We start from the raw sequence: 23570 nt of genomic DNA, 5'->3' as shown, positions 1-23570 counted from the left end.
TCAGTGTATTCTGGAGGAGTGGCCCTCCACCGGTTTTCTGAATTTCACTCTCTTTTTCGGTTTGCCTCAAACAAGTGTTTGTGATCAAATGTTTACAAAAATAATAAAAGGTTGTGTGTAAATACTTACTACTTTGAATTATATTTTTATATTTTGTCTTTATCTGCTGCCAAGAACGTTTGGAGTTGCATCTAAAAATCAATGAATATTCATCTTTATTAGTATATACATGCACATTTTTTATATATCATAAAAATAAAGGCTATATTTCACACACACACACACACACACACACACACGTTGCACATTCATAGCCTATACATAATTTTACATGGATATAGAACTTATTTGTTTAGCTTGCACATTAACGCAATCAGCAATCGTTCTCCAACAGTCTTCTCTTGCTTTGGCAGCAGAGACCGTATTGTTTCGAGGTTTTAATACATATTTAAATTCATCGTAATTCTGAATGATTATCTCTTGCTCCTCCGCAGAAAAAATATATCGCTCTCGCTCTATCCATATCGATTGCGATTGGTTGTTCGGTGTCAACGTCACTTTAGTATGTGCACGCGCTCGTGGAGTAATCATAGCTTAAGATCAAAGCCTGAGTTGACAGAGAAAGTTGATGAGCTGCGTCATGGTACCAATAAGGCCTGATTGCATCGGTTTGGTTTTGTCAACTCAAAACTAATCCTGTAACTCCGAGTTTGTTCAGCTACCTTCATGGTACAGGCCCCTGATCAAATCATACCAATTACAACTTACAAAAGCTGTAGAAAATCTTAATGATTAGTGTAATGAATTTAAAACCGCTGTAATCTGTTGGAATACCATTCATAAAATGTCCCGGATACATTTTGTACAGTTTCAATTTTGCACTAAAGCAAACTCTAAAGCATTTAAAATGGCAGGGTATTTAATATTAAGATGTTCATTTTTCAATTCCAGGAATTTTTTACCCGTATGGAGATGAGGATACAAAGAACCCTGCAGAGTATTTTGGAAGTTCTCCACTGATCACCCTAGAGCAGCCATTTGTCTACTTTGGCCTTGTTTATAATCAACTATATGTAAGCAGCTTCGTCACACTCACAACATTGTACACTATCTTAGTTTTATTGAAACAACATGAGTAGCTTTATATTACACATTAAGAATGTTACTTGAAAGTCCAGATGTCTGAGCTTTCACTGTTTTGGTCTCATAACAGGTGAATAACAAGGGGCACTTGACTTTTAAAGAACCGTTTTACCAGTGGTATCCGTATGATTTTCCTGCATACTCGACTAGAGACATCATCGCTCCACTGTGGACAGACATTGACATTACACGCAAAGGAAACATCTCTTACCGACAAGTAACAGATGGTCATCTCTTGAATCGGGCCTCTGGAGACATAAACCAATATTACCCCAACTTGAACTTCTCTGCCTCGTGGGTTTTCATTGTAACGTGGGATAAAGTACCGTACTATAGATACAGGCGGACAGTAAGTCTCTTTTTAGCTAGATTGAAATAATATGACAGCAGTTTCTTGCACAGAAATGTGTGATAAGAAAACAGAATCCCATGTTCTCTGTTTTTATGTAGTAATTCCCTTTATCTTCCAGGAGTCGACCTTTCAAGTGGTTTTGGTGTCTGGCAAAAACATGTCATTCATACTCATGCATTATGGTAATATTGCCCCGGCCATGTACCCTGTTAAGGTAAAGTAATTTGAAAAAGACACTGATATCACAATAAATTATTTTTATCACTAAGATAAGTGTAACTGAAATTTTTGTTGTGTTATTTGATTGGCAGTCTGGATATGACACAAGTGATTCAACTGATTTATTTACAATTCCTGTTTCTGACATCACAAACCTGTCATACACAAGCAATGTCAATGTCACAGGTCGATGGGTATTTCAAACTGACACTACATCAGAAAACAATGGTACAGTAATGTTGTAATTACAAATACATATGTATTGCATATCATGTTCGTTTGAAGAACAATTCATTGGTAAATTAATATTGTTGAGAACTGTTGAAACAAAGTTACAAATAAATTAAAATGCTTTTCTGAAAAATAAACATGTTTGCTTTCAGGACTGTTCTATCCATTTAGGAATGGGCAAAAACTTCAACAGTATTATGGATTTGGATTTCCGGTCAATCTCTATTTGCAGAAACCATTTTCTTACCTCGGGTTCACATACAGCGATGTTTATGTGAGGACACTCATTAATGCAAATGTGTTTTAACCATTTGTTTCTTTTATAGCAATTTATCACTTATACTAGCTACTAAGAGTATTTGTCTGTTTATTATCTGTTACTTTAAACTCTTTTAGGTTTACAAAGATGGATTTCTTACTTTCAAACGGCAATTGTTTCCATCAAGTCCCCAAACTCTTCCCGCTTACACAGATGTAGACATTGTTGCTCCACTATGGACAGAGATTACCAGCAGTGACGTTTACTTCCAAGAACTCAGCAGTGTCCGAGTACTACAGCGAGCCACAAATGATATACGTCAATATTTTCCTCAAACTAATTTCACTGCAGACTCAGTTTTTGTTTGTACTTGGGATAATGTGAGATATTATAACACTTCAGCGCAGGTAAGATTTGTTTCATTATTTGTTATCAGTTGTCTCGTGACTGTGATAATTTGATGTTGTTGTTGTTGTTGTTTTTCCAGAATTCCTCTTTTCAAGTACTGCTGATCTCTGGTTCTGGTTTGTCATTTATTATATTTAATTATGACAGTATTCCACAAACTGAGCATATTGCAGTGGTGAGAACGCTTTTCAAAGCCCTCTATTTTTAATTTTAAAATGTAATAACTTTTGCAGTATTCTGGACAGTTCAAATATATTTGTAGAGATACAATAGAATAGTTTTACAGTAATGTGAGATTTTTTTCTTTGTAAAATTAGCTAAAGTTCCTCTTATCCACAGACAATAATGTTTGTAATCATTATTTAGGCTGGATATGACACGATTGATTCAACCAGTTATTATACAATTCCTGTGTCTAACATCACTGACCTGACCCGCTCTACAAATGTCAATGTTACGGGCCGTTGGGCTTTTCGTGTCGACACTTTGCCAGCAAAACTTGGTAATACATTTTTTCTTTCTTCTCCTGAAATGTATTAACCCTCAGACGGTCTTCGTTTCGGAGTCACATCCTGGGCCTTCCCGGTCAGAAGTGACCGAGGACCGTCTGAGGGTTAACTTTTAATTTTTGTACCAAGTCCATAACATGCAATTGTATTATTTTCCCAGGTTTGTTTTATCCAACTGACTATCGGGTCTCTCAGAATCCCTGTCAAAGTACTGCAACCTCACCAGCTGTGCACTTGCAGTATCCTTTCTTCTACTTCGGGCGCAGATACCACAACATATATGTGAGATGTTATGTTAAACACATTACATTTTAAGTACATTGATGTATTACAAGTCATGTTGCTTCAGTTCATCTTTATGTCTTTACTATAGGTCAACAATAATGGATATTTGACATTTGATGAACCATCTTATGAAAGACTCCCCAAGGCTTTCCCTGCCAACTCTACTAGAGACATTATTGCTCCACTCTGGGCAAAGTTTGACTGTAGTGTCAATGGAAGCATCTCCTACCGCTTGGTAACTCGAGGCCGCATTCTGGACCGGGCGAGAAATGATGTCAAACAGTATTTCCCTCTGTTTGGGTTCTCAGTAAAGGCAGTCCTCATTGCTACTTGGGAGAAAGTGCCCTACTTGAACAGCTCCTTGACGGTGTGTAGATTTAATGGTTACGGTAATATTTTTTAAACTAAGTTTAGTTTTAAAAGTATTGCATACATTTAGAATAGTTTTGTTAAATGAGTTTTGTTTATAGACAATTTATAGCTGTGTTTTTCCGTTGAAACCCAATGTTTTTCCTTAACTTTTCCTATAGGAATCCTCCTTCCAAGTCGTTCTAATCATTTGCAGGACTCTTTCCTTTGTCATAATGAACTACGGAAATATCTCCTCAACTGATCAAAGTTTTCAGGTTGGACAGAATAAGAATCCTGTTACAAATCTTTGAGGCTCAGACCTTAAATAAACGTCTTGGTCTACTGGCTGATTAATTATTATTATCATTATTATTATTATTATTTTGTTTTGTTTTGTTGTTTACTCAGGCTGGCTATGACACAATAAACTCAACAAATTATTTTTCAATCCCTGTGCCTGATGAGAATAAACTCTCTAACTCCAGCAATGTCGATGTGCCGGGACGATGGGCATTTCGTGTTGATGGCGGACCTGAGGAGGGTAACGTCACAGTTTAATAGAAAGAATATCACATTGTTTGATAAATAGCCATGAAATATAACATTAAAAAAAATGTAGGCATTATAAAATATCCTCCTTCAAAACTTGAAACACTCATAATAATACCGTTGGAAATATTAGGAATGTTCTACCCATATGGAGATGTAGACGATGAGAGAAACTCACAGTCGTATGATGGAAGTTCTCCTCCAATCCCCTTGCTGCGGCAATTTGTGTACTTTGGTCATGTATATGATAAAATATTTGTAAGACGGATTCATTAATAACATTGATTAACATATATTCCACATAGATGCTGTTACTTGAAAAAAACAGATAACATATTTTGCTCCTGAAGGTGAATAATAACGGACACCTAACCTTCGATAGGCCACTTTACCAGTGGTATCCCTATTATTTTCCTGCATACTCAACTAGAGACATCATCGCTCCACTGTGGACAGACATTAATAATAGTGGGAAAGGAAACATCTCTTACCGACAAGTAACAGATGGGCATCTCTTGGATCGGGCTTCAAGAGACATAAACCAATATTACCCCAACTTGAACTTCTCTGCCTCATGGATTTTTATCGCTACATGGGATAAAGTATCGTACTATGGAAGCAGAGAGACAGTGAGATTTTCTTTTATTTATCGTGCATATTTATTGCATAGTATTTTCCTTGAACTGAAATTTATGGCATATCCAGAATGATGCTTGTATTAATGAGGAACTTCTGGTCTCTAGTCGACCTTCCAGGTGGTTTTGATGTCTGGAAAAAACCTGTCGTTTACACTCATGCATTATGATGATATCACCTCCACCTATGCTGCAGAGGTAAAGCAGTGTGGAAAATGTGGCAATAGTTCATGATCTTAGCTGTGTAATGTTTTTTTAATTTAATGGAGTTTTTCTTTGTGTTTTCTTTATTAACAGTCCGGCTATGACACAAACTACTCTACTAATTTCTTTTCAATTCCTGTTTCTGACATCACAAACCTGCCTTACACAAGCAATGTCAACGTCAGGGGTAGATGGGTATTTCGTGTTGACAATTCATCAGAAAGAAATGGTAAATATTTACCTCAATTTTAGATGTCTAATTGTAATTTTATAATTGTTGATTCAAAACATAAGCATTTGTTTGTTTCTTTAAATAGTGTGTGTAACAGAGTTGCTATATAATAATATTTTATATACCTATATAAGTCTTAGGTATATAAATAGGTATGTAACATCTGCCTCTATTCTGTTTTGCAGGGTTTTGTGACAGAACTAACCCTCAAGGTAAATTCATTTTACATAGACAATTTGATTTCTAGTTAAAATTTAGTAAAATAATTGATACCATGTCTTTGGTGAAATCATTGTGCAAGTGACATACAGTATTTATAGCAGAGTGTACATTCAATCTGGCTTGTACCCCCTCAGATTTCTGAGGCAGCTGAATTTTGAATGCAACTTCTAAAACAACAAAAAATATTTTTTACATTTAATCATTGTAATAATTATTGTAGGTGAAATATATCAATGCTGAAAATTCATCACCTTTTTGTGAGATTCGCTGTTTTGAATCTTGAATTTACATGATTTGTGCAGAAGTTTTTCCATCCAAAATTTTCAATTGATTAACTTATCAATCACTTAATATACATACCAATAACTTATCAAGTTTTATAATTTAGTTGATTTTTATTAATTTATTCAGATATTTAGTATAAACATTTAAAGTGATCTTATGTGAAAGTTGTCACAGTTATAATAAAAGGATCCAAGAGCAGGAGTAGACAGGATACAACAGTCCGTAGAGTCCGTAGGTGCATTTCACCGCCAGAACGCTAGGGGGTGGGGGTGTGACCAATCACAGCCCTTGTGGTCTGCGTCGCCTCGACGCGTAGTTACAATTTTTTGGAGGTGCACGTCGAGCTACGGCGGAGGGTTCGCGTCGACGCAGAAGGGTCTGCGGGGGTACGCCGTCGATATGACGCAGAAGCATAAAAAGGCCTTTAGATAAGTCCATACATACCTTTTTCATCTCTGTGCGTGCTATAAGTCTGTTTGACGCACCCACCGCTAGCCTAGCTTAGCACAAAGACTGGATGTAAATGGTTGCAGCTAGCATACTAATCCAAATAAGTGACAAAATAACGCAAACATTTTCCTATTTACATGTTGTGATTTGTATAGTCACAGAGTGTACAAAAAAACTAAGTCACATGAGACACAGACATATTTTAACCGTATAAATACTGGGAACTATATTATCTGAAGGCGAAGCACTGCTACTTGGGCAGAGTGATAACCTGAGACGCGCCGTGGTGAGGAGCAGAGAGTTCGTTCAGAGTTTGGGTAACAGAGTCAGTCAGCAATTTATAAATAGTAAAAGCGTAGTTTACAATCATGGGTTTTCGCTGTATTGTAAAGAGCTGTGACAATAAACAGGGGAGACCAGGTAATACCATGATGTTTCATAGAATTCCAACTAAAAACGCTGACCGGATGAAGAAATGGCTACTTGCTCTGGATATTGATCCAAACACACCTAAAGAGATTATGGTAACACTTTACAATAAGGTTCATTTATTAAACATTAGTTAATGTATTAACTAACATGAACTAACCATGAGCAATACATTTGTTACAGTATTTATTAATATTTGTTAATGGTAGTTCATATAAATAAAGCTGTTCATTGTTTGTTCATGTTAGTTCACAGTGCATTAACTTAACAAGATTTTAATAAAGTATTAGTAAATGTTGAAATTAACATTAACAAAGATTAATAAATGCTGTTTAAGTGCAGTTCATTATTAATTAATGTTAACTAATGTAGTTAACTAATGTTAACTAATGAACCTTATTGTAAAGTGTTACCGAGATTATCAAGGGACATTATGCCATGATCACCATTCACGTCCGCTAATACTGTAGATAGTTAGTCACGTTGGTTTTGTTGACAGAAGAAACAACGGCGCGTCTCAGGTGCTGCGGTTATCACTCCGCCCAAGTAGCAGTGCTTCGCCTTCAGAGAATATAGTTCCCAGTATTTATACGGTTAAAATATGTCTGTGTCTCATGTGACTTTGTTTTTTGTACACTCTGTGACTATACAAAATCACAACATGTAAATAGGAAAATGTAGGGGTGGGCGATATCTCGATATTTACGATATATCGAGATATTTTTAAACTCGATATGTATTTTGACATATCGTATATATCGATATATTGTTTATATTTAATTCTAATTTCGCCACTTTGCTTGTTTGCTTTCTGTGCTGTACGTGCTAAAGGCGGCAGCCTAAGCAACACACGCCTGCCGCCTTAACTACGTCGTCAAAACAATGTATATGAGCGATAACCGCCGTGTTACTCTGTCCTGTTTAAAGCTTAGATTCTCTGCCCGAGCCCGATATTTCCTGCCGCTATACTCGGGCCGGGCCCGTGATCTAGAGACGTGCGGCGCGGGACTAGATTTGATGGCCGAGTGCGAGCGGTAGGCTAATGCACTCACTCTGTGTGTGCGGGCTGCGGGAGAATAAAACGATTAAATATAAATATCTACGAATAAAACATAAAAACTAATAAATTGTTATTCATCAAGAACAACTAAAACAAAATAGAAACGTTTTACAGGCCAGAGTTTCTATTTGTAGCATCTTTGCAGCGTTGAGCAATGTAGCCAATCACAGACATACGTGTTGATTTATTGAACGCAATGGCCAATCAGAAGCATTTAAGATAGAAACCTCTCACCGCTCAAAACGGACTTTTTGTTCAGTGCTGAATTCTGCATGCTGGCAAATCCTCTGATTATAACAAACAATGTGTAGACATTATGGAAGATTCATTGTGCAGTCATCAATGATAATAATGATGTATGAGATCGCGATGTCAGCTTTTTAGGAACTATTAAGGGAGCGCACTTTGAACGCATTCAGTCATGGCAAACCATGCACGCAGCCTGCTTGCTTTTATGTTAAATTAACAGTGGTTTGTGAATGTTAATGCTTTAATAACAAATGTATTATTTTGTTTATTTAAAAATAATTATCAGGAGCATTTATGCTGATGTGTAGGCCTATATGGTGGCAACACGTAGGCTGTGACTTGAAGGTAGGCTATAGCATGGAGGTAAAAAAAAAAAAAAAACATTTATGACAAAACATTTTCTGCGGGAAACCCTACACTGCCTACCTTGAGTTGAGTTGTTTTATTTTTGAATGAAAAGGCAATATGTATTATTTCTTCCTTTATTTTATAGTTAAATTATTATTTTTGTATACAGGGATTTTTTTTTTTAAATGTTGCAGAAGCTCTTTGTTCCTACATGAACTGCCTACCTCTTTGCACTTCAATAAAAAAAGACTGTGTGGAATTTGGCATATTTGTTTTTGCAGTAGTTTTTGGGGGGTTATTTTTCCTGTAAAGATATCGAGATATAGTCAAATATATCTAGATATATTTTTTGCCCCATATCGCCCAGCCCTAGGAAAATGTTTGCGTTATTTTGTCACTTATTTGGATTAGTATGCTAGCAGCAACCATTTACATCCAGTCTTTGTGCTAAGCTAGGCTAGCGGTGGGTGCGTCAAACAGACTTATAGCACGCACAGAGATGAAAAAGGTATGTATGGACTTATCTAACTCTGGGTGATAAGGTGAAAAGGCTAAAGTCCCAAAAAGTCGGAGTGTTCCTTTAAGTTGGTATCTCAGCCAGGAAAAAAGGACCGCAGAGGTTCTCACGCAGCAGATGCAGGACACAGATAATACTTAGGCGCAAGGCTGTACCGGACAAACAAGACGGTGAGTACTTCCAAAACTATACAGACATGAAGGGAGCAGCAGTCGTAACGCATGACATGTAACAATAATCCGACAAAGAACTGCGTGAACAAACACTAGCCTATATAAAGGGTGAACACTTAGGGCAAAGTGGGAACAGGTGTCATCGCAAAGCAGTGCACTAACTGGTGCAGGTAGACAGAGAGGCCTGCGAAACAGAGAGAGAGAGAGAGAGAGAGAGAGAGAGAGAGAGAGAGAGAGAGAGAGAGAGAGAGAGAGAGAGAGAACAAACTTTTATTACAAATACATTTCACAGTACATTTAAATTACAATGTGCATAAATATTAAGAGCAACCCAACTCACAATAAATGTGCAAAAAAACAAATCACCTTCAGATACAGAGCACACAGCCTCATTGCAACACCAAATACCTTCAAAGGTAATGAGATCATCCATAAGCTTGTAATAAGCAAAATCAATCAATATTCTTGCTTTCACCATGTTTGAAAACATTGCAACTACATTCTGTCCCAAATTTTGTTCGACTTTCTTTTTTCTATTAATAGCCAATTTTGCTTAGCGTAAAACTAAATTCAACAACTGGCATACAAATCTTTTTTTTCAACATATATTTAAAACCCAAAATAAATAACACAGTAGAAAAAGTTTCATTACACCTCTGAAAAATGTTTCCTAAAAGCAGAAATAAAGGCTCTAATCTTGCACACTTTACAAATGCATGAAAGATGGTTTCTCTCTCAGTGCAAAAAGGACATTCAGCATCAACCTCAGGATTTAAAATTGAAATAAAAGCATTGACGGCGACAGCGCCATGAAGGATTCTCCACTGTAAGTCACCTATCTTTTTCGTCAACGGTGGTTTATAAAGTGCTCTCCACTCAGGTTTTCTATCCACATTCAATTTTTAAAAATCACGCCATGGAGTATCAATTTTCTTATTTAACATTCTTTTGTTAAAAATAACAACACAAAACTTATACAAAGTTTTCCCAGAACAAGAAAAATAAATCTACACAGGGATTCAACAGTTTAAAAACACTCCAGAAACCTCTTCTAGTTTCACTGAAAGAAACAGACAAGGAAAAGGGTCTTCAGGATCTGGTTCACAGCGACCATCACAATACTCAGCCAACAAAAGTCTTTCTGTTGTATTAAGAAGCGTATGCCATTCCACCAATAGCTGCGCAACTAGACGGGTTGATCGAATTCTCAGATGTTGAGCCGCTGCTTCTTTATTCATAAAATCAAGTCCTGATACTTCCAGTAATTGTCCCAAAGTGATGATTTTACTGTCAATGAGTGTCTTGTTCAGTCCTGGGTAAAGTCCACTGGCAGACAAATCCAGACGTGCTCCACGGACTAAAGGCTCTTCTAATAGCCAATGAAGTGACTCTGAATCCTATGCTTTTTTTAAAGCAAAAAGACTCCACACCTTAAAGAGGTTCACTTCCTACGTATAAAACACTGGAAGACCAGCAGTGTTCAATTTCGTTGGGTCCAGTAAAAAAGAGTTTTGTCTAGTCCCAGATTTTCAAGATTATGTAAAATCACAAATGCAACAGAACACCATTTAAAATCAACTGAACCAATAAGAAGTTTTTGAATGAATTGCAACCGAAAAGTTGCTACTCTACTTTGAAGATGTATTAAGCCATGTCCACCCTCCTCCTTAGGCAAGAATAACACACTCTGTGGGACCCAATGCAATTTATCCCAGAAGAAATCCCCTGATTTTCCCCAAACTAACCCTTTAGGGAGATCTGGTTTCCCACCTGTCCACTCACCTAATAATAAAGTTTCACTTTTACTCCAGTTTACACTAGCAGAAGATAATCCTTTAAAAGTTTTAAGTAAACCTGACAAAACCTGTATGTCACTTTGCCTACTAATCATAATTATAACATCGTCGGCATAAGCGGACAATATAAGATTTTTTGCACAGTTTGGCAAACATAAACCATAAAGTTTGACCCGTATTTGCTGTAAAAGTGGCTCTATTGCCTAAGAATAGAGCATACCAGACAATGAGCACCCCTGCCTGACACCTCTAAGAGATTTAAAAGGAGCACATAAACCACCGTTCACTTTCAGAATACTCTCAACGCCACTGTAAAGAACTTTAATACAACTTATACAATTTTGGCAAAACCCAAAGGCCTCTAAAACTCTCCACAAATAGCGATGCTCAACACGGTCAAATGCCTTCTGATCCAATGAGATTAACCCACAATCTAGTGTCATGATCCTGGTTCTCTCCTTCTTGGTTTTCTTTCCTTTGTCTCCCTCTGCTGGTCAGTTTGTGTCATACCTTCTCTTTTCCTTACATTCTCGCACACACACCTTTTGCCTCCTCTCATTACCGTCAGCTGGATCTCATGATCGTTCCATCAACACACCTGTTCTCTATCTTCCCCTTATTTCCACACTATATCTAGTTCTCTCTGACTTGTCTGTATTGTCGGATTATTGTTTGTTCCTCATGCAATTCGTGACCTCTATCGTTACTTCTCTGAAGATAGCTCCGTGTCCTGTCTTGTCCTGTCCTGTCGTGAGTGTTTGTTGTCTGGAGAATTATCTTCTGCTGTGTTTGCCACTTCTGTGCTATTCAGTCGTCTCCGTGGAGCATAGGAGAGGGATCCTCATCACTCCCGTGGGTTCTACTTCATCGGATTGAAGTTATCCGGGCCTCCGGCTGAATCCGTCTCGACTACTGGAGAGATCAACGGAGAATCTTCCTATACCTTTTGTCAAGAGACTTTCTGTTAATTCAGCCTAAGAGAGTTAACCAGCTTTCGTCTCCGAACCCTTCTGTTCCTGACATCTAGATTCACCATCCTGGAGACCTCTACAACATCACGAATCAAAGAAACATTGTCAAATATTGACCTACCAGGAACACAGTAGGTCTGGTCAGGATGGATAACACCATCCATCGCTCCTGCTAGCCTGTTAGCCAGGGTTTTCGAGAGCAGTTTCGCTACAGAGTAGCGATACGGGCCTCCAGCACTTTATGTCTGTAAGGTCGCCTTTCTTGGGCAGAAGGGTTACTCTACGGCAGCTCAGAGGCAGCTGGCCTTCAGCCAAGCTTTCATTCATCACCTCCAGAAGGTCCTCTCTCAGTTCTGACCAGAAAGACTTATAAAAATCTACTGGCAGTCCGTCAATGCCCGGTGCCTTTCCAGACTCCATTCCTTGGAGAGCCTTGTACAGTGCGCCCATGCTCAAAGCACCAGAGATCTCAGCATTGACTTCCTCAGACACCTGGGGTAAGTCGTTGAAAAATTCGCTGTCACTCCTGTATTCTGCACCAAGTTCGTTTTTATACAGGTTTTCATAAAACACAACTGCTCTCTTGCGAATGTCCGCAGGGTCTGTCAATAAACCTTCAGACTCAGAGCGCAGAGCGTGGATGACTCTGCTCTGACCGTTCTTTTTCTCCAAGTTGAAAAAGAACCTGGATGGAGCATCCATCTGGTCCACACTCTGGAACCTCGACCTGACCAGAGCCCCCTGTGTTTTAATGCCCAGTAAATCAGCCAACTGTGTCCTTTTCTTTGACAAAGAATCTAAATAACTCTGGCCACCAGTCGACTCAACTAATTCTTGAAGTTTTAAAATGTCAGTCTCCAAGGTGTTCATACACATAGTTGTCTCTCTAGTGACGTTTTGAGTATACTGCAAACAGAATTGCTTTATTTGGGCTTTCCCAAAATCCCACCACTGTCGTAGAGACTTAAAAGATCCCTTTGTGGTTCTGAACTCATCCCAAAACAGTTTAAACATGTTCTTAAAGTACCTATCACTTAACAAAGTACTGTTAAGCTGCCAGTATGCACTTCTTGGCTTAATGGAGTTTAAAAACACAGAACACTGCACCATACTGTGATCAGAAAAACTCAGTGGGGTAATTAAACATTTCCTTACAATGTTACAGTGATGCTTAAAAACATAGAACCGATCCAATCTTGCCAACGAAATCACACTGTCATGAACATGAGTCCAAGTATATTGCTCTTGTGCCCCATTAAACTGTCTCCAAACATCACATAGCCTAGCTCATGCGTTTTGACAAGCTGGATTAAACGATTACGAGAAGGTAAGTGAGGTTCAATATGATTCCTATCCAAGTTCGACAATGTACAGTTAAAGCATACCTGTCAACACTCCCGTTTTCCCCGGGAGTCTCCCGTATTTCACACCCATCTCCCGCCCCCCTCCCGTTTTGTCCTTTCTCCCGTGAAACTCCCGTAATTTGTATTCCCAAACGTCGTTATATGAATAATCACATCAGTATATTATTCCAAGGTTGCCCAGTTGCCAGATCTTGTATGAAACCCATCCTACTCACGCAATCAACACATTAGGGCAAAACGATATTCTGTTTTAACATCGACATCGCAATGTGCGAGTGAGCGATAGTCACATCGCCAGAACATGCGATGTGAAGGGTAGTAGCACAGTAGCACGAGGGGGAGATATTACATGCGCTTCATGAGGCACGCGCGCGGTCTCTCAGTGGACATCAGCGGGCATCAGTGAGCCGCTATCAATATGCGGGAGACTCCCGGAACTTCCGGGAGACTTGGGATGTCTGCGTGATGCGCGTGGTGGGAGCGACGGCGCTGGCGGTAAAGCTCCTGTTTAAATGTGTTTGGCTTTTCTGTTTATGGAAACATGTTCTCTAATCTGTTTAGAAGATTTAATACAAATTAAATATTAAAGTTTTATTTCATTTTGTTTATTTCATATGATTATGATGACGACCAATACCAACACTGTTTTACTTTGGCACTTAGGCTAAGAAAAGTTGACTTAAAAGATTGTGAACCAAAATGCTTATAAGTTGTTTTATAAAAAATATATTTATTTTAAGTTATATTGTTGTAAACCAATCGGGGGGTTGGTGTAAAGCTGCTGTTTTATTTAAAAATGTGTTTTTTTCTTTTGTGTTTACAGAAATGTTCTAATTTTGGTATAAAATATTAAGTGACCTTTTTGTCACTTGTAATGAAGCTTGCATATTAGTGAAATTATTAATAATATCATGGAATGGTAATTATTGACTTTAGCCTGGAGTTATGGCTCTCAATATTGCAATATATATCGTTGGGGGAAAAAATATCGCAATGTAATTTTTTTCCGATATCGTGCAGCCCTACAACACATTCACATTTCAACCCATTTGTGAGCTCAACCTGGCAAACTTCCCACATAAAAAAACCTGGTTTGTGGTTTTATCAACAAACTGCTTTGCATCAGAAAAATAATCAGTTACACAGACCCCTCTCTTGTTCTTAGTAGCTTTTAAAAACAGTTTAATGTCATCCACTTCACAACCTCGACTAGAGAAGTCACTCTGAGAGAGACTGACGCTGGAATCAGAAGACTCACTGTCACTTTCACCATAACAATCTTCCACGTCAGCTTTCTTAGCTCTAACCGTCTGAAACTCGTCAGATGTTTTCCTTTTTGACGGAACTTTGAATTCGCTCTGCTCTGTCTCCATTTATATGCCATCACAAAACAAATCGGCAGTAAAACATTAGGTGCACTATCACTTTTTTGCATATTCGATTTACGAGAACGAATATTCTATGTTTCAGCATCACCCGGTCTATTTTCCTCAACCTATTTTTAGGTTAATTTACCTGTAACGGCACACTCTCGGCCGCGGGCGGATTCTCCACAGCTCTATCACGCACCTGTCACTGCCGCACCCGTCTCCGTCACAGACCGAGCCGCGTTTGACGGACCAGCCTCGACCGGCTCACTAACATTAATGTCATCTGCCGCTGAGCCGTTTTCCTTATTTTTACCAGGACAAGCACGGATTAAATGCCCCACTTCACCACATTTAAAACATTTCATCTTGTCCATAGTAGCATAAATGACACAATCGAACGCAACTTTGAGATGCAGTGAAAGATCTAGATCCTCATCTTTTAGGATCATGTAAACGAATATCCTAAACGAAACCACATGTTTCAAAAGAGGAGATTCACTTCCAATCGGTATCATTTTAATTGGCGAGACCAATTTACCATATCGGGATAAAATTCTCACCAAAGTGTCATCACTTATGAAAGGCGGAACGTTCGACAACAACACTTTTTTAGATGGCATGGAAAGTGGGAGAACATGAGTAAAAAGATTCTCAATTACTATACCAGTCTCAACTAGCTCATTTGCCTTTTCAACAGAGCTAAGAAAGATGACAGTGGCACTGTTCATTCTGGAGGCCGACATGATATGTTCATGCCCAACAACCTTTCCTACAGCCAGGAAACAGTCTTTAACGCTCACCGTGGACGCCACTTTCACTCCATGGCGCCGCGTGAGTTTACTCAAACCTTGCATACGTGGGGCCGTCATGCTGCCCGCAAAAGAAAACTGTAGCACGCGGCCCGAATAAACAGATAAACCACCTCTTTTTAACCCTTTCGCACGTACGATCACACCGGTGTGATCAGTATTGGCTGGTCCCTGGGGCGTACGATCACACCGGTGTGATTAGAACGGTCAGCGCATCACGTGATCAACTGCTAAATTCAAATGTGTTTCCGCGCGTTGGCTGGCGCTGAGCCAGAGATGGACGTGCTCGCGCTTGTCATATATCACAACTATTCAGTGTTTTCAACCACATAATGTTTATTTTAGGTTTCAGGCATTTAAAATCAGATAAGTACTAGCAAACCAATGAATTTGAGTTTGTAAAATACACACAGATGTCTATGGAAGCGGCAATAATAATCCTTTCCATTATAATAAGACGACACGTTTTATTCATATCAGATACACAATGTGTAAGTAGCTTTACATGTTACCCTATTCTTCTCCCAGTTAACCTGCCACTTACTTTCATGTATTTCGAGAGAAGTGGATGAATTGACGTGTTGTAAATCCAACAGACCTGTGGCACAAACTAACATGGCGCCGCCCATCGCGCATACAGCTCAACTAACGCGATCGTTATAAAAGTGTTTAAACAACCAAACACATCCACATGCACATATTTGACAATCGGAATATCTGTGTTTCATGCTATAACTAACATATTTTTGAATATTTTGAATCAAAAAGAGAAAATTACATAAAAGCAGATCATCATTCATTCAGCGCTGTGTTGTGTTTGCGCTTTGTCACGTGACAAGCAATGACGCGTCACCATGGAAACGATAAAGTGACAGGTTCTAAATAACGGTCGCCTTGAAAAACTCACGCTGGGGGGGTCAGTTAGAATATTTTAAACTTACGTGTGAAAGGGTTAACAATAAACCACACAAGAAAGAAAAGTGAGAAAAAGAAAGAAAGATTCACTTACAAGCTCCGATTCACTCGCAAACGCTCCACTCACACGTCACACCGGAAGTGAGAGAGAGAGATCTCAAATACGAGAGGTGTGTGTGTGTGTGTGTGTGTGTGTGTGTGTGTGTGTGTGTGTGTGTGTGTGTGTGTGTGCGCGTGTGCGTGTGCGATCTCCTGATATTATGAGGGAAAGTGTGTTTGCAAAAAGGATAGTGAGAAACAAAGAGAAGATATCACGACTCATAACAAAAGTGCCTTTTGCTTGGCTGCTTGAATATGGCAGCACAGTCTCTGGAATTAAAAATATTGATCAATATTTAAAAGATAACTTTTTGATCATCATCATGAGTAATTACATAAAATGTAGAAACTTAATTAGGATTTAAATATGGGTCCCCTTCAACATATGAGGTGAATGACGCTGTCTGCAGCTTTACTGCTGGAGAAGTTCTTGGATAAAACAACATTGTGTCTTTTGTGTTTGCAGCCTCAGATGTTTCTCCCAGTGCTCAGGTGTGTGGGAGACCCACATTTAGCAGCAGCAGCAGCAGCAGCAGGATAGTAGGAGGTCCGAACGCTTCAGCTGGAAGCTGGCCGTGGCAGGCTAGCATTCTTCTGTATGGCAGTCACTTCTGTGGAGGTTCTCTCATCAACAAAGAGTGGGTGCTGACCGCTGCACACTGTGTTGATAGGTAAACTCATTAAATTAATACTTCTGCCTTCATACTATAGATGCTTTGAGTAGATTATAGGGGTGTAACGGTACACAGAGAAGTCACAGTTCGGTTTGTACCTCGGCTTTGGGGTCATGGTTCCATACGAGTTTGGTACAACAACAAAAAGCAACAAATCCCCAATGCTAGTTTTTTTTTTTACATTTATTTTGAACAGACAGTAATTCAAATTACAGTTTGTTCCAAATATTGGCATTTAACCCCCCCTGAGATAGTTGCTACAGTACAGCCTTTTTTAGTATATTAAAGGGATAGTTCACCCAAAAATGAAAATTAGCCCATGATTTACTCACCTTCAAGTCACCCTAGGTGTATATTACATTTTTCATTCAGACGAACACAATCCGGCCATATGCAGTCTACTTATGCCTAAAGCGCAACTTAAGACATTGAAAGTAATGTAGTGCATCATGGCATAAGGTAAATATCAGCAGTAAGTCGCATTACTCACAGAAGTTTTTGCTGCGTTTTTTTTTCTTTGTCTATATTTTTGTTTCCCCCATATACCTTCCCTCAGTCCAGCTTATCTGCTTGGTGCAGGTAGACCGTCCGCTGGAGATCCACACCCAGGATTTTTTTTTACATCTGGCGGGCCTTACACACTACCCTGATCACTCGCCGTGTTTGTGGAGTGAATGCTGGTGAACAATGACTTTCTGTTCACATCGGCCTGGAAGATGACCACACCAGCCCCGTTCCACAACCAGAGACCAGCATCCACCACTGACAGTGACCGATACCCTTGAGTTGTCTGTGCTCACCTCAGACAGTGGAGACTGGCTAGCCGTGATAGACAAGCCCGTACCGAGGATAAGGACGGAGAGTGTCATTGCCACGGAGCCCGGATCACAAACAGTCTGACCTTGTGTGTTGCAGAAGTATTTGTGCAGATTGAGGGTGAGAAGGAAACCACCGCTCACAGTACCACTGTGGATGAGATGCCCATGGACTCTGGCAATTATTATTATGAGGAACTGAAGGACATTTTTGCGGAGAGCCTCATAGACTGGTTTGGCGAGGTGATTCCCATTTCGCCTGGATCTCCAGCGTCCCCAGTATCTCTTAGCTGTGTCCGACACCACTCACTCATTCACTAATCCCTATATAGTGTATGGCATTTGAGTGCACTATGTCTGCAAAGAGCAAACGAAAGTGAGCGAATGCATTCGGACTCTGACTTATACAGTGTGAGTCAGAGAGCTGGAGCAGAAAAGCTTTGTCACACACAGTGCTAAAACTATGTTTATCTTACATGTTACTTATAAAATAATATTAATAACAATAACAATCATAAATATAGCTGCAAGCAGCAATTATCAGGGCCAAGCACAACAGAAGCAAACAAGGAAACCAGCAGACCAACTGCAAAAATTAGTAAATAAAGACTGTGACACGTCCCCAAAGCAAGGAGAGGTTTCAGCTGCCACAAAACACAACCACAAGAGAGACAGGGCAGCGTTAACAGAAACAGTCTTTTATTAAACAAAAATATATAGGATGGCCAAAAGGGATCCGACTTGGAACTTAGGTTCTACCGTCTGCTTGAACTCTAGGTCTCCTTGAAGGGGGAAGACAGGAAAAACAAAAGGCAAAGTTGGTAAGCAGAGGTTACAAGGCTGTGTCTCTTTCTCTTCAGCCAGTCTCACTCTAGGCCTCCCTGTGCTTCTTTGGACTATTCTTTGCTTGTTTGGCTTACCTCCATTAAACACCGGCAACAATGTGGATCAACGGGATGCTTGTATGGTCTGTGCTCTTTTGGATGTAGGGCTGGGCGATATGGCCAAAAAAAAATATCACGATATTTTTTTTTATATCAGTCGATATCGATAATTATCGATAAATGTCAAATCTTTATTTATTTCAAGTTTAAAGACAGATTTTTGCTCCTAAGTGAAAGCTGTAGAAACCAGAGTGTTGTGTTTTTAAACTACTCTTTATTGTCAGAACATATCATGACAAACACTTGCCAAGCAGGTGAACATTCACAAATCCGAGGTAGAACATTCAAACATTTGTCATTTTTCCTTAACAAAATAAATATCTTTATTTCAGTAGTATTAGCTTGAGTTAGGATGCAGATTTACTTTAATACAATTTATGTTCATTAACAAAAACAGTAACATCTGTTAAAAAAAAGTAACAACATTATTTTTATTTGGTAAAATGTAATATTCTTTAGTTTTATTAAAATTAACCATTGGTCATCCAGCATCATGCATTTAGATCATGATAACCACAGATAAAATGTAAATTTATGGTTTCTATGGTATTTATGAAAACCAGTAGCCTAAATACATTATTAAAAACTGTAATTATATTCCATTAGTCCTTTAATACATTGTCTACATTAATAATATTATACAATTCAATATATATATATATCCCACATTTCATGGTGCAGTTAATATTACTAGGCTAACTTTACAGTAACGTTAAATCCGTGGTGAATGATGGGAATAGGGTATGTCGAACGTCGCATGACGAAACCGGAAACCTGGTCTCATCGCATCCGCTTGTCATAGAAAGTGTTAACAGCCGTATGAACTGACGCCGATATCTATGGAATTTTAAGGTAATCAGCTAACCTACCTATCTCACTTTGTTATTGGCGTTTTATTCTATTTAAATATCTTAACGTTAGTGTGAAGATTTTAATTTTTTTTACTTTTAAATATCGATCTTCACATGCGAGGGACATTGGTTATGATCATCTTTGCTCGCTCCTTTTAAGTTATCTTGAGTAAAACAGTAAAAAAATGCATGAAGCACATACAAAAGACCTAAGCCGGAAGCGATGCGTTCGGTTTTCCGGTTTCGTAATGCGACGTTCGACATATACCCTATTTGTAGACGGAGAAGCTTCTGACTATCGTTGCACACGTGTTTCTCCTGTTTGTCAGCGCTGTTTCATCTGCCTTTAAACTGGTTTAAAGACATTAGACACTGTGTGACTGTGTGACAGAGTGTCATAAAGACACTGAGACATTAGTGTTCTTCACTGAATTCAAGCGCTTCTCACTAGATCTCCTGACCGAGACGCGAGGCCGATCAGAGTAAACGCGTCTCTGCTCTAGTGAACTCGCGCTGCGCTGCCGTTTGGACTTTGAGCCGAGCGGATAAACGATCCGTGTGGCGCGCGGTTCAAATGAGATTCGTTCCGCTTTTGGCGCAAAAACATTATCGAACATTTATCGAACTCTTGATATCGTTTTATCGAGAAAAATTATATCGCGATAATTATCGTTATCGTTTTATCGCCCAGCCCTATTTGGATGGCACTGTTTTTCCTCTTTGCGCCAACGAAAGCGATACTCCAGTACACTGCAGCTGAACTTATGCAGATAAGCTATCACTTGTTTGATCCACCATCGGCGCAGCATTGTCTGGATTGTGCTCCTCATGCCTATCGTCATACTCGTCGGAAGTATATCCACCGCGGATCTCGACAAAACTATCACATCGACGACTCCAAAGCAATACAATCCATCTGGTCTCTGGTCTACTCGTCATCCTCCTAAGAACTCCACACGAAAAGTTGACCACAATGTCATCGCCAGCCTAGCCGGCTCGGCCAACGCCAAAGTCCAGCACGACAACAACATCGTCAGCTTTGGACTGTTCAACATCCGCTTTCTAACAAACAAGGGTCCTCTTCTTCAGGATCTGCTAAGCGATCGTAAGTTTGACTTTATGTGTCTGACTGTGATGTGTCTGAATTATCTCTTATTATTGATAATTCCACAGTTTCTCCTTCCCCTCAGGTTAAGAGTCTGGGTGTGATCCTAGATAGCACACTTTCTTTTCAAGCTCACATTAATAACGTCACTCGCTCTGCATACTTTCACTTACGTAACATCAATCGCCTCAGACCGTCTCTCTCACTCACTAGTACAGCAATTCTCGTTCATACACTGGTCACATCCCGTATTGATTATTGCAATTCACTTCTTGTTTGTCTTCCTTTCAAAACTTTACATAAACTTCAAATGGTTCAGAACTCTGCTGCCCGAATTATCACCCGAACTCCTTTCATTAACCACATTACTCCTGTGCTTCAGCAGCTGCACTGGCTCCCGGTTAAATACCGTATTGATTTTAAGATTTTACTTCTGACCTTTAAGGCTATCCATAATCTTGCACCTTTGTACCTCACCGACCTACTTCATATTACCGCACGGACCCGGACTCTTAGGTCCTCTTCTTCTATATATCTTACTGTACCTTCTACTGTACCTTCTGCCCGTTTGACCACCATGTGGTTTAGAGCCTTCAGTCGCTCAGCCCCTCGTCTCTGGAACTCTCTTCCACCAGATATCCGTAATATTGACTCACTCTCTATTTTTAAATCCTGCCTGAAAACTCATCTCTTTAAGATGGCATATCACACATGATCAATCCGTTCTTAACTTTGTTTTTAGTTATGTACCCTGATTTTATGTTCTGGAATTATTTTAATTATTACAATTTCTTGGATTTATAAATGTATTGTACTAGTATGTGTTGTGAGGTGACCTTGAGTGTCTAGAAAGGCGCCATAAATAAAATGTATTATTATTATTATTATTATTTTTGAATAAAAATCTCTAAAAAAGTGAGACATTGTGGCTTGATTTCCTTTATTAATATTCATTTTGCAGGGCCAAAATAACATTATGCACAGTGAGGAGCCTAGGTTACAAGCTTCACATATTAGAAAAATACAATAATAAAAAAACAAAAAAAAATGTAATGGCTCGTCAAGGTTGTTTCAGATCAACACCTGCAAGTGACCACTAGGTGTCACCGTTGAGACGGGTGTCGGATTGATTCGAAGCCCCGAAACAAAATGGCACATTTGCTTCAACTGTTTCATTGCTTCGCGAAGACTCGATCTGCCCACCACTACACCCAGGACCATCTCTTCTTTGAGTGAAGCACAGATCCCAGATTTATAGTGACCTCCATGGGCCATTATTGGCTACAGCTGTGAGTGATTCCATGTTTGAAGGGTGAACAGGTGGAAGTATTCATGATTGATGATTTTTCCCAGCTGGGACTTACTTACTTTGCTCCTGAAGTCCTTTCTCCAACATTGGCGTGCCACAACATTTGGAGACAATTTTAGGAAAAAACCCATAACTACATTGAGTTGTAATGAGATATAATTGCTTATAATATAATTTTCTCTCCCCTGAAACTTTTTGAGTACCTTCAGGGCATGGTGCCGAACAAACATACTGGGTTATCTATAACGATACGCCTAAATTATAATCTGCCTCAGACACTTGAGGCTCAGACACTTTGTCACAGCCATTTCTTGGCAGGCTCTCCCCTCAGCATGGCAGCGTGGGTATCTCATTCCCCAATAGTGTCTCAGGACGCAGTGCGAGTTCCCTTTCGAAAGGTAGCGTCTCGAGTTACGATTGTAACCCTGGTTCCCTGAGAACAGGGAACGAGACAGAGCGTCTCTTTGCCATGCTTCTGGGCTGTTCTCTAGGCGCCCCTTATATACTTCCTGGTCGCACTAGTAGTGGCGTCATGGCTGTCGCCAACCAATACAATTGCTGTGATTAAACAAGTGATTCAGACATCAGTCACACTGAGGCGTTCCCCAATAGTGTCTCAGGACGTAGTGTCTCGCCAGGGAACCAAGGTTACAGTCGTGACCCGAGGTGCTTTTCTTCATAAATCTACATATTTCTTTAAGACATGGTTAGGTTTAGAGGTATGAGTGGGATTATTGGCTCAAAATATCTGTCCAGTTCTTTACTAAGCTACCTGCTATAGCTCAATAAACTCCCCACTGGAAGGGTTTCAGGACAAATACGGCGGATACAACTCGAGTCACTTTGAGCTTTTATTGCGCACACACATACACAATACTCATCCACAAAATAGGTAGCCTACATGCTATCGCTACGTTAGCCTGTCAGTTGGATATATTAGTGACGTTAGTTAGATAGTTGGGTTAGGTTGTAAACCTGCAATGAAACACAAACACCAGAATTAACTAATAAAATAACCCAATCATGTGACATTAATTCTTTATCTGGAATACTAGCAATGCTAGTTTATAGTCACTCACCGGCAAGGCATACCAGTCCTGAACATCAACTAAATGAAACTGAAACCTAAAGGCGAGGCGCCTGCGCACTGTAACTAATTAAGCATACACAGACAAATAGCCTAGAAAAATAACCTGGTGACCAGTAATAATAATAAACAAACCTTTAACCTAGTAAGAATATAACAAACATCCATCACTTGTAATATATATCTATATACGTATGTAAAACACTAGTTATACCTGCTGGAAAGTTCTACAATATCTCTTTAATGCTATATTGTTACTAAAAGTGTCTGTAAGAGCCACATAAGGACTAGTTCATCTGAAATAATAATTTAATTTAAAATCAGTAAAAGAACATTTATAAGAAATATATT

The 23570-nt window shown here is 39.2% G+C and overlaps 1 protein-coding gene across 1 annotated transcript in view; it reads left to right on the top strand.

The window, feature by feature from the left end:
- The window catches only part of LOC306989618 (uncharacterized protein), a gene marked incomplete at its 3' end in the record, with an annotated part of 71030 nt that extends 50117 nt beyond the window's left edge, over positions 1 to 20913 (top strand). The window contains exons 12-32 of the mRNA XM_079595466.1: positions 952 to 1073; positions 1214 to 1492; positions 1614 to 1709; positions 1807 to 1942; positions 2098 to 2219; positions 2342 to 2611; positions 2692 to 2787; positions 2979 to 3114; positions 3282 to 3403; positions 3495 to 3773; positions 3937 to 4032; positions 4166 to 4298; positions 4440 to 4564; positions 4657 to 4935; positions 5050 to 5139; positions 5239 to 5374; positions 5563 to 5589; positions 16901 to 17105; positions 17914 to 18156; positions 20525 to 20823; positions 20909 to 20913. Of these exons, the coding sequence (XP_079451592.1) occupies positions 952 to 1073; positions 1214 to 1492; positions 1614 to 1709; positions 1807 to 1942; positions 2098 to 2219; positions 2342 to 2611; positions 2692 to 2787; positions 2979 to 3114; positions 3282 to 3403; positions 3495 to 3773; positions 3937 to 4032; positions 4166 to 4298; positions 4440 to 4564; positions 4657 to 4935; positions 5050 to 5139; positions 5239 to 5374; positions 5563 to 5589; positions 16901 to 17105; positions 17914 to 18156; positions 20525 to 20823; positions 20909 to 20913 (3296 nt within the window). The remainder of the gene's footprint in view (positions 1 to 951; positions 1074 to 1213; positions 1493 to 1613; positions 1710 to 1806; positions 1943 to 2097; positions 2220 to 2341; positions 2612 to 2691; positions 2788 to 2978; positions 3115 to 3281; positions 3404 to 3494; positions 3774 to 3936; positions 4033 to 4165; positions 4299 to 4439; positions 4565 to 4656; positions 4936 to 5049; positions 5140 to 5238; positions 5375 to 5562; positions 5590 to 16900; positions 17106 to 17913; positions 18157 to 20524; positions 20824 to 20908) is intronic.
- Positions 20914 to 23570: the final 2657 nt, after the last annotated feature.

The sequence above is a fragment of the Phoxinus phoxinus genome (assembly GCF_949152265.1).
Source record: "Phoxinus phoxinus genome assembly, chromosome: 21".
Lineage (NCBI taxonomy): Eukaryota > Metazoa > Chordata > Actinopteri > Cypriniformes > Leuciscidae > Phoxinus > Phoxinus phoxinus.
Note: the sequence above shows the minus strand (reverse complement) of the source record. Positions and strands in the feature narration are given on the sequence as shown.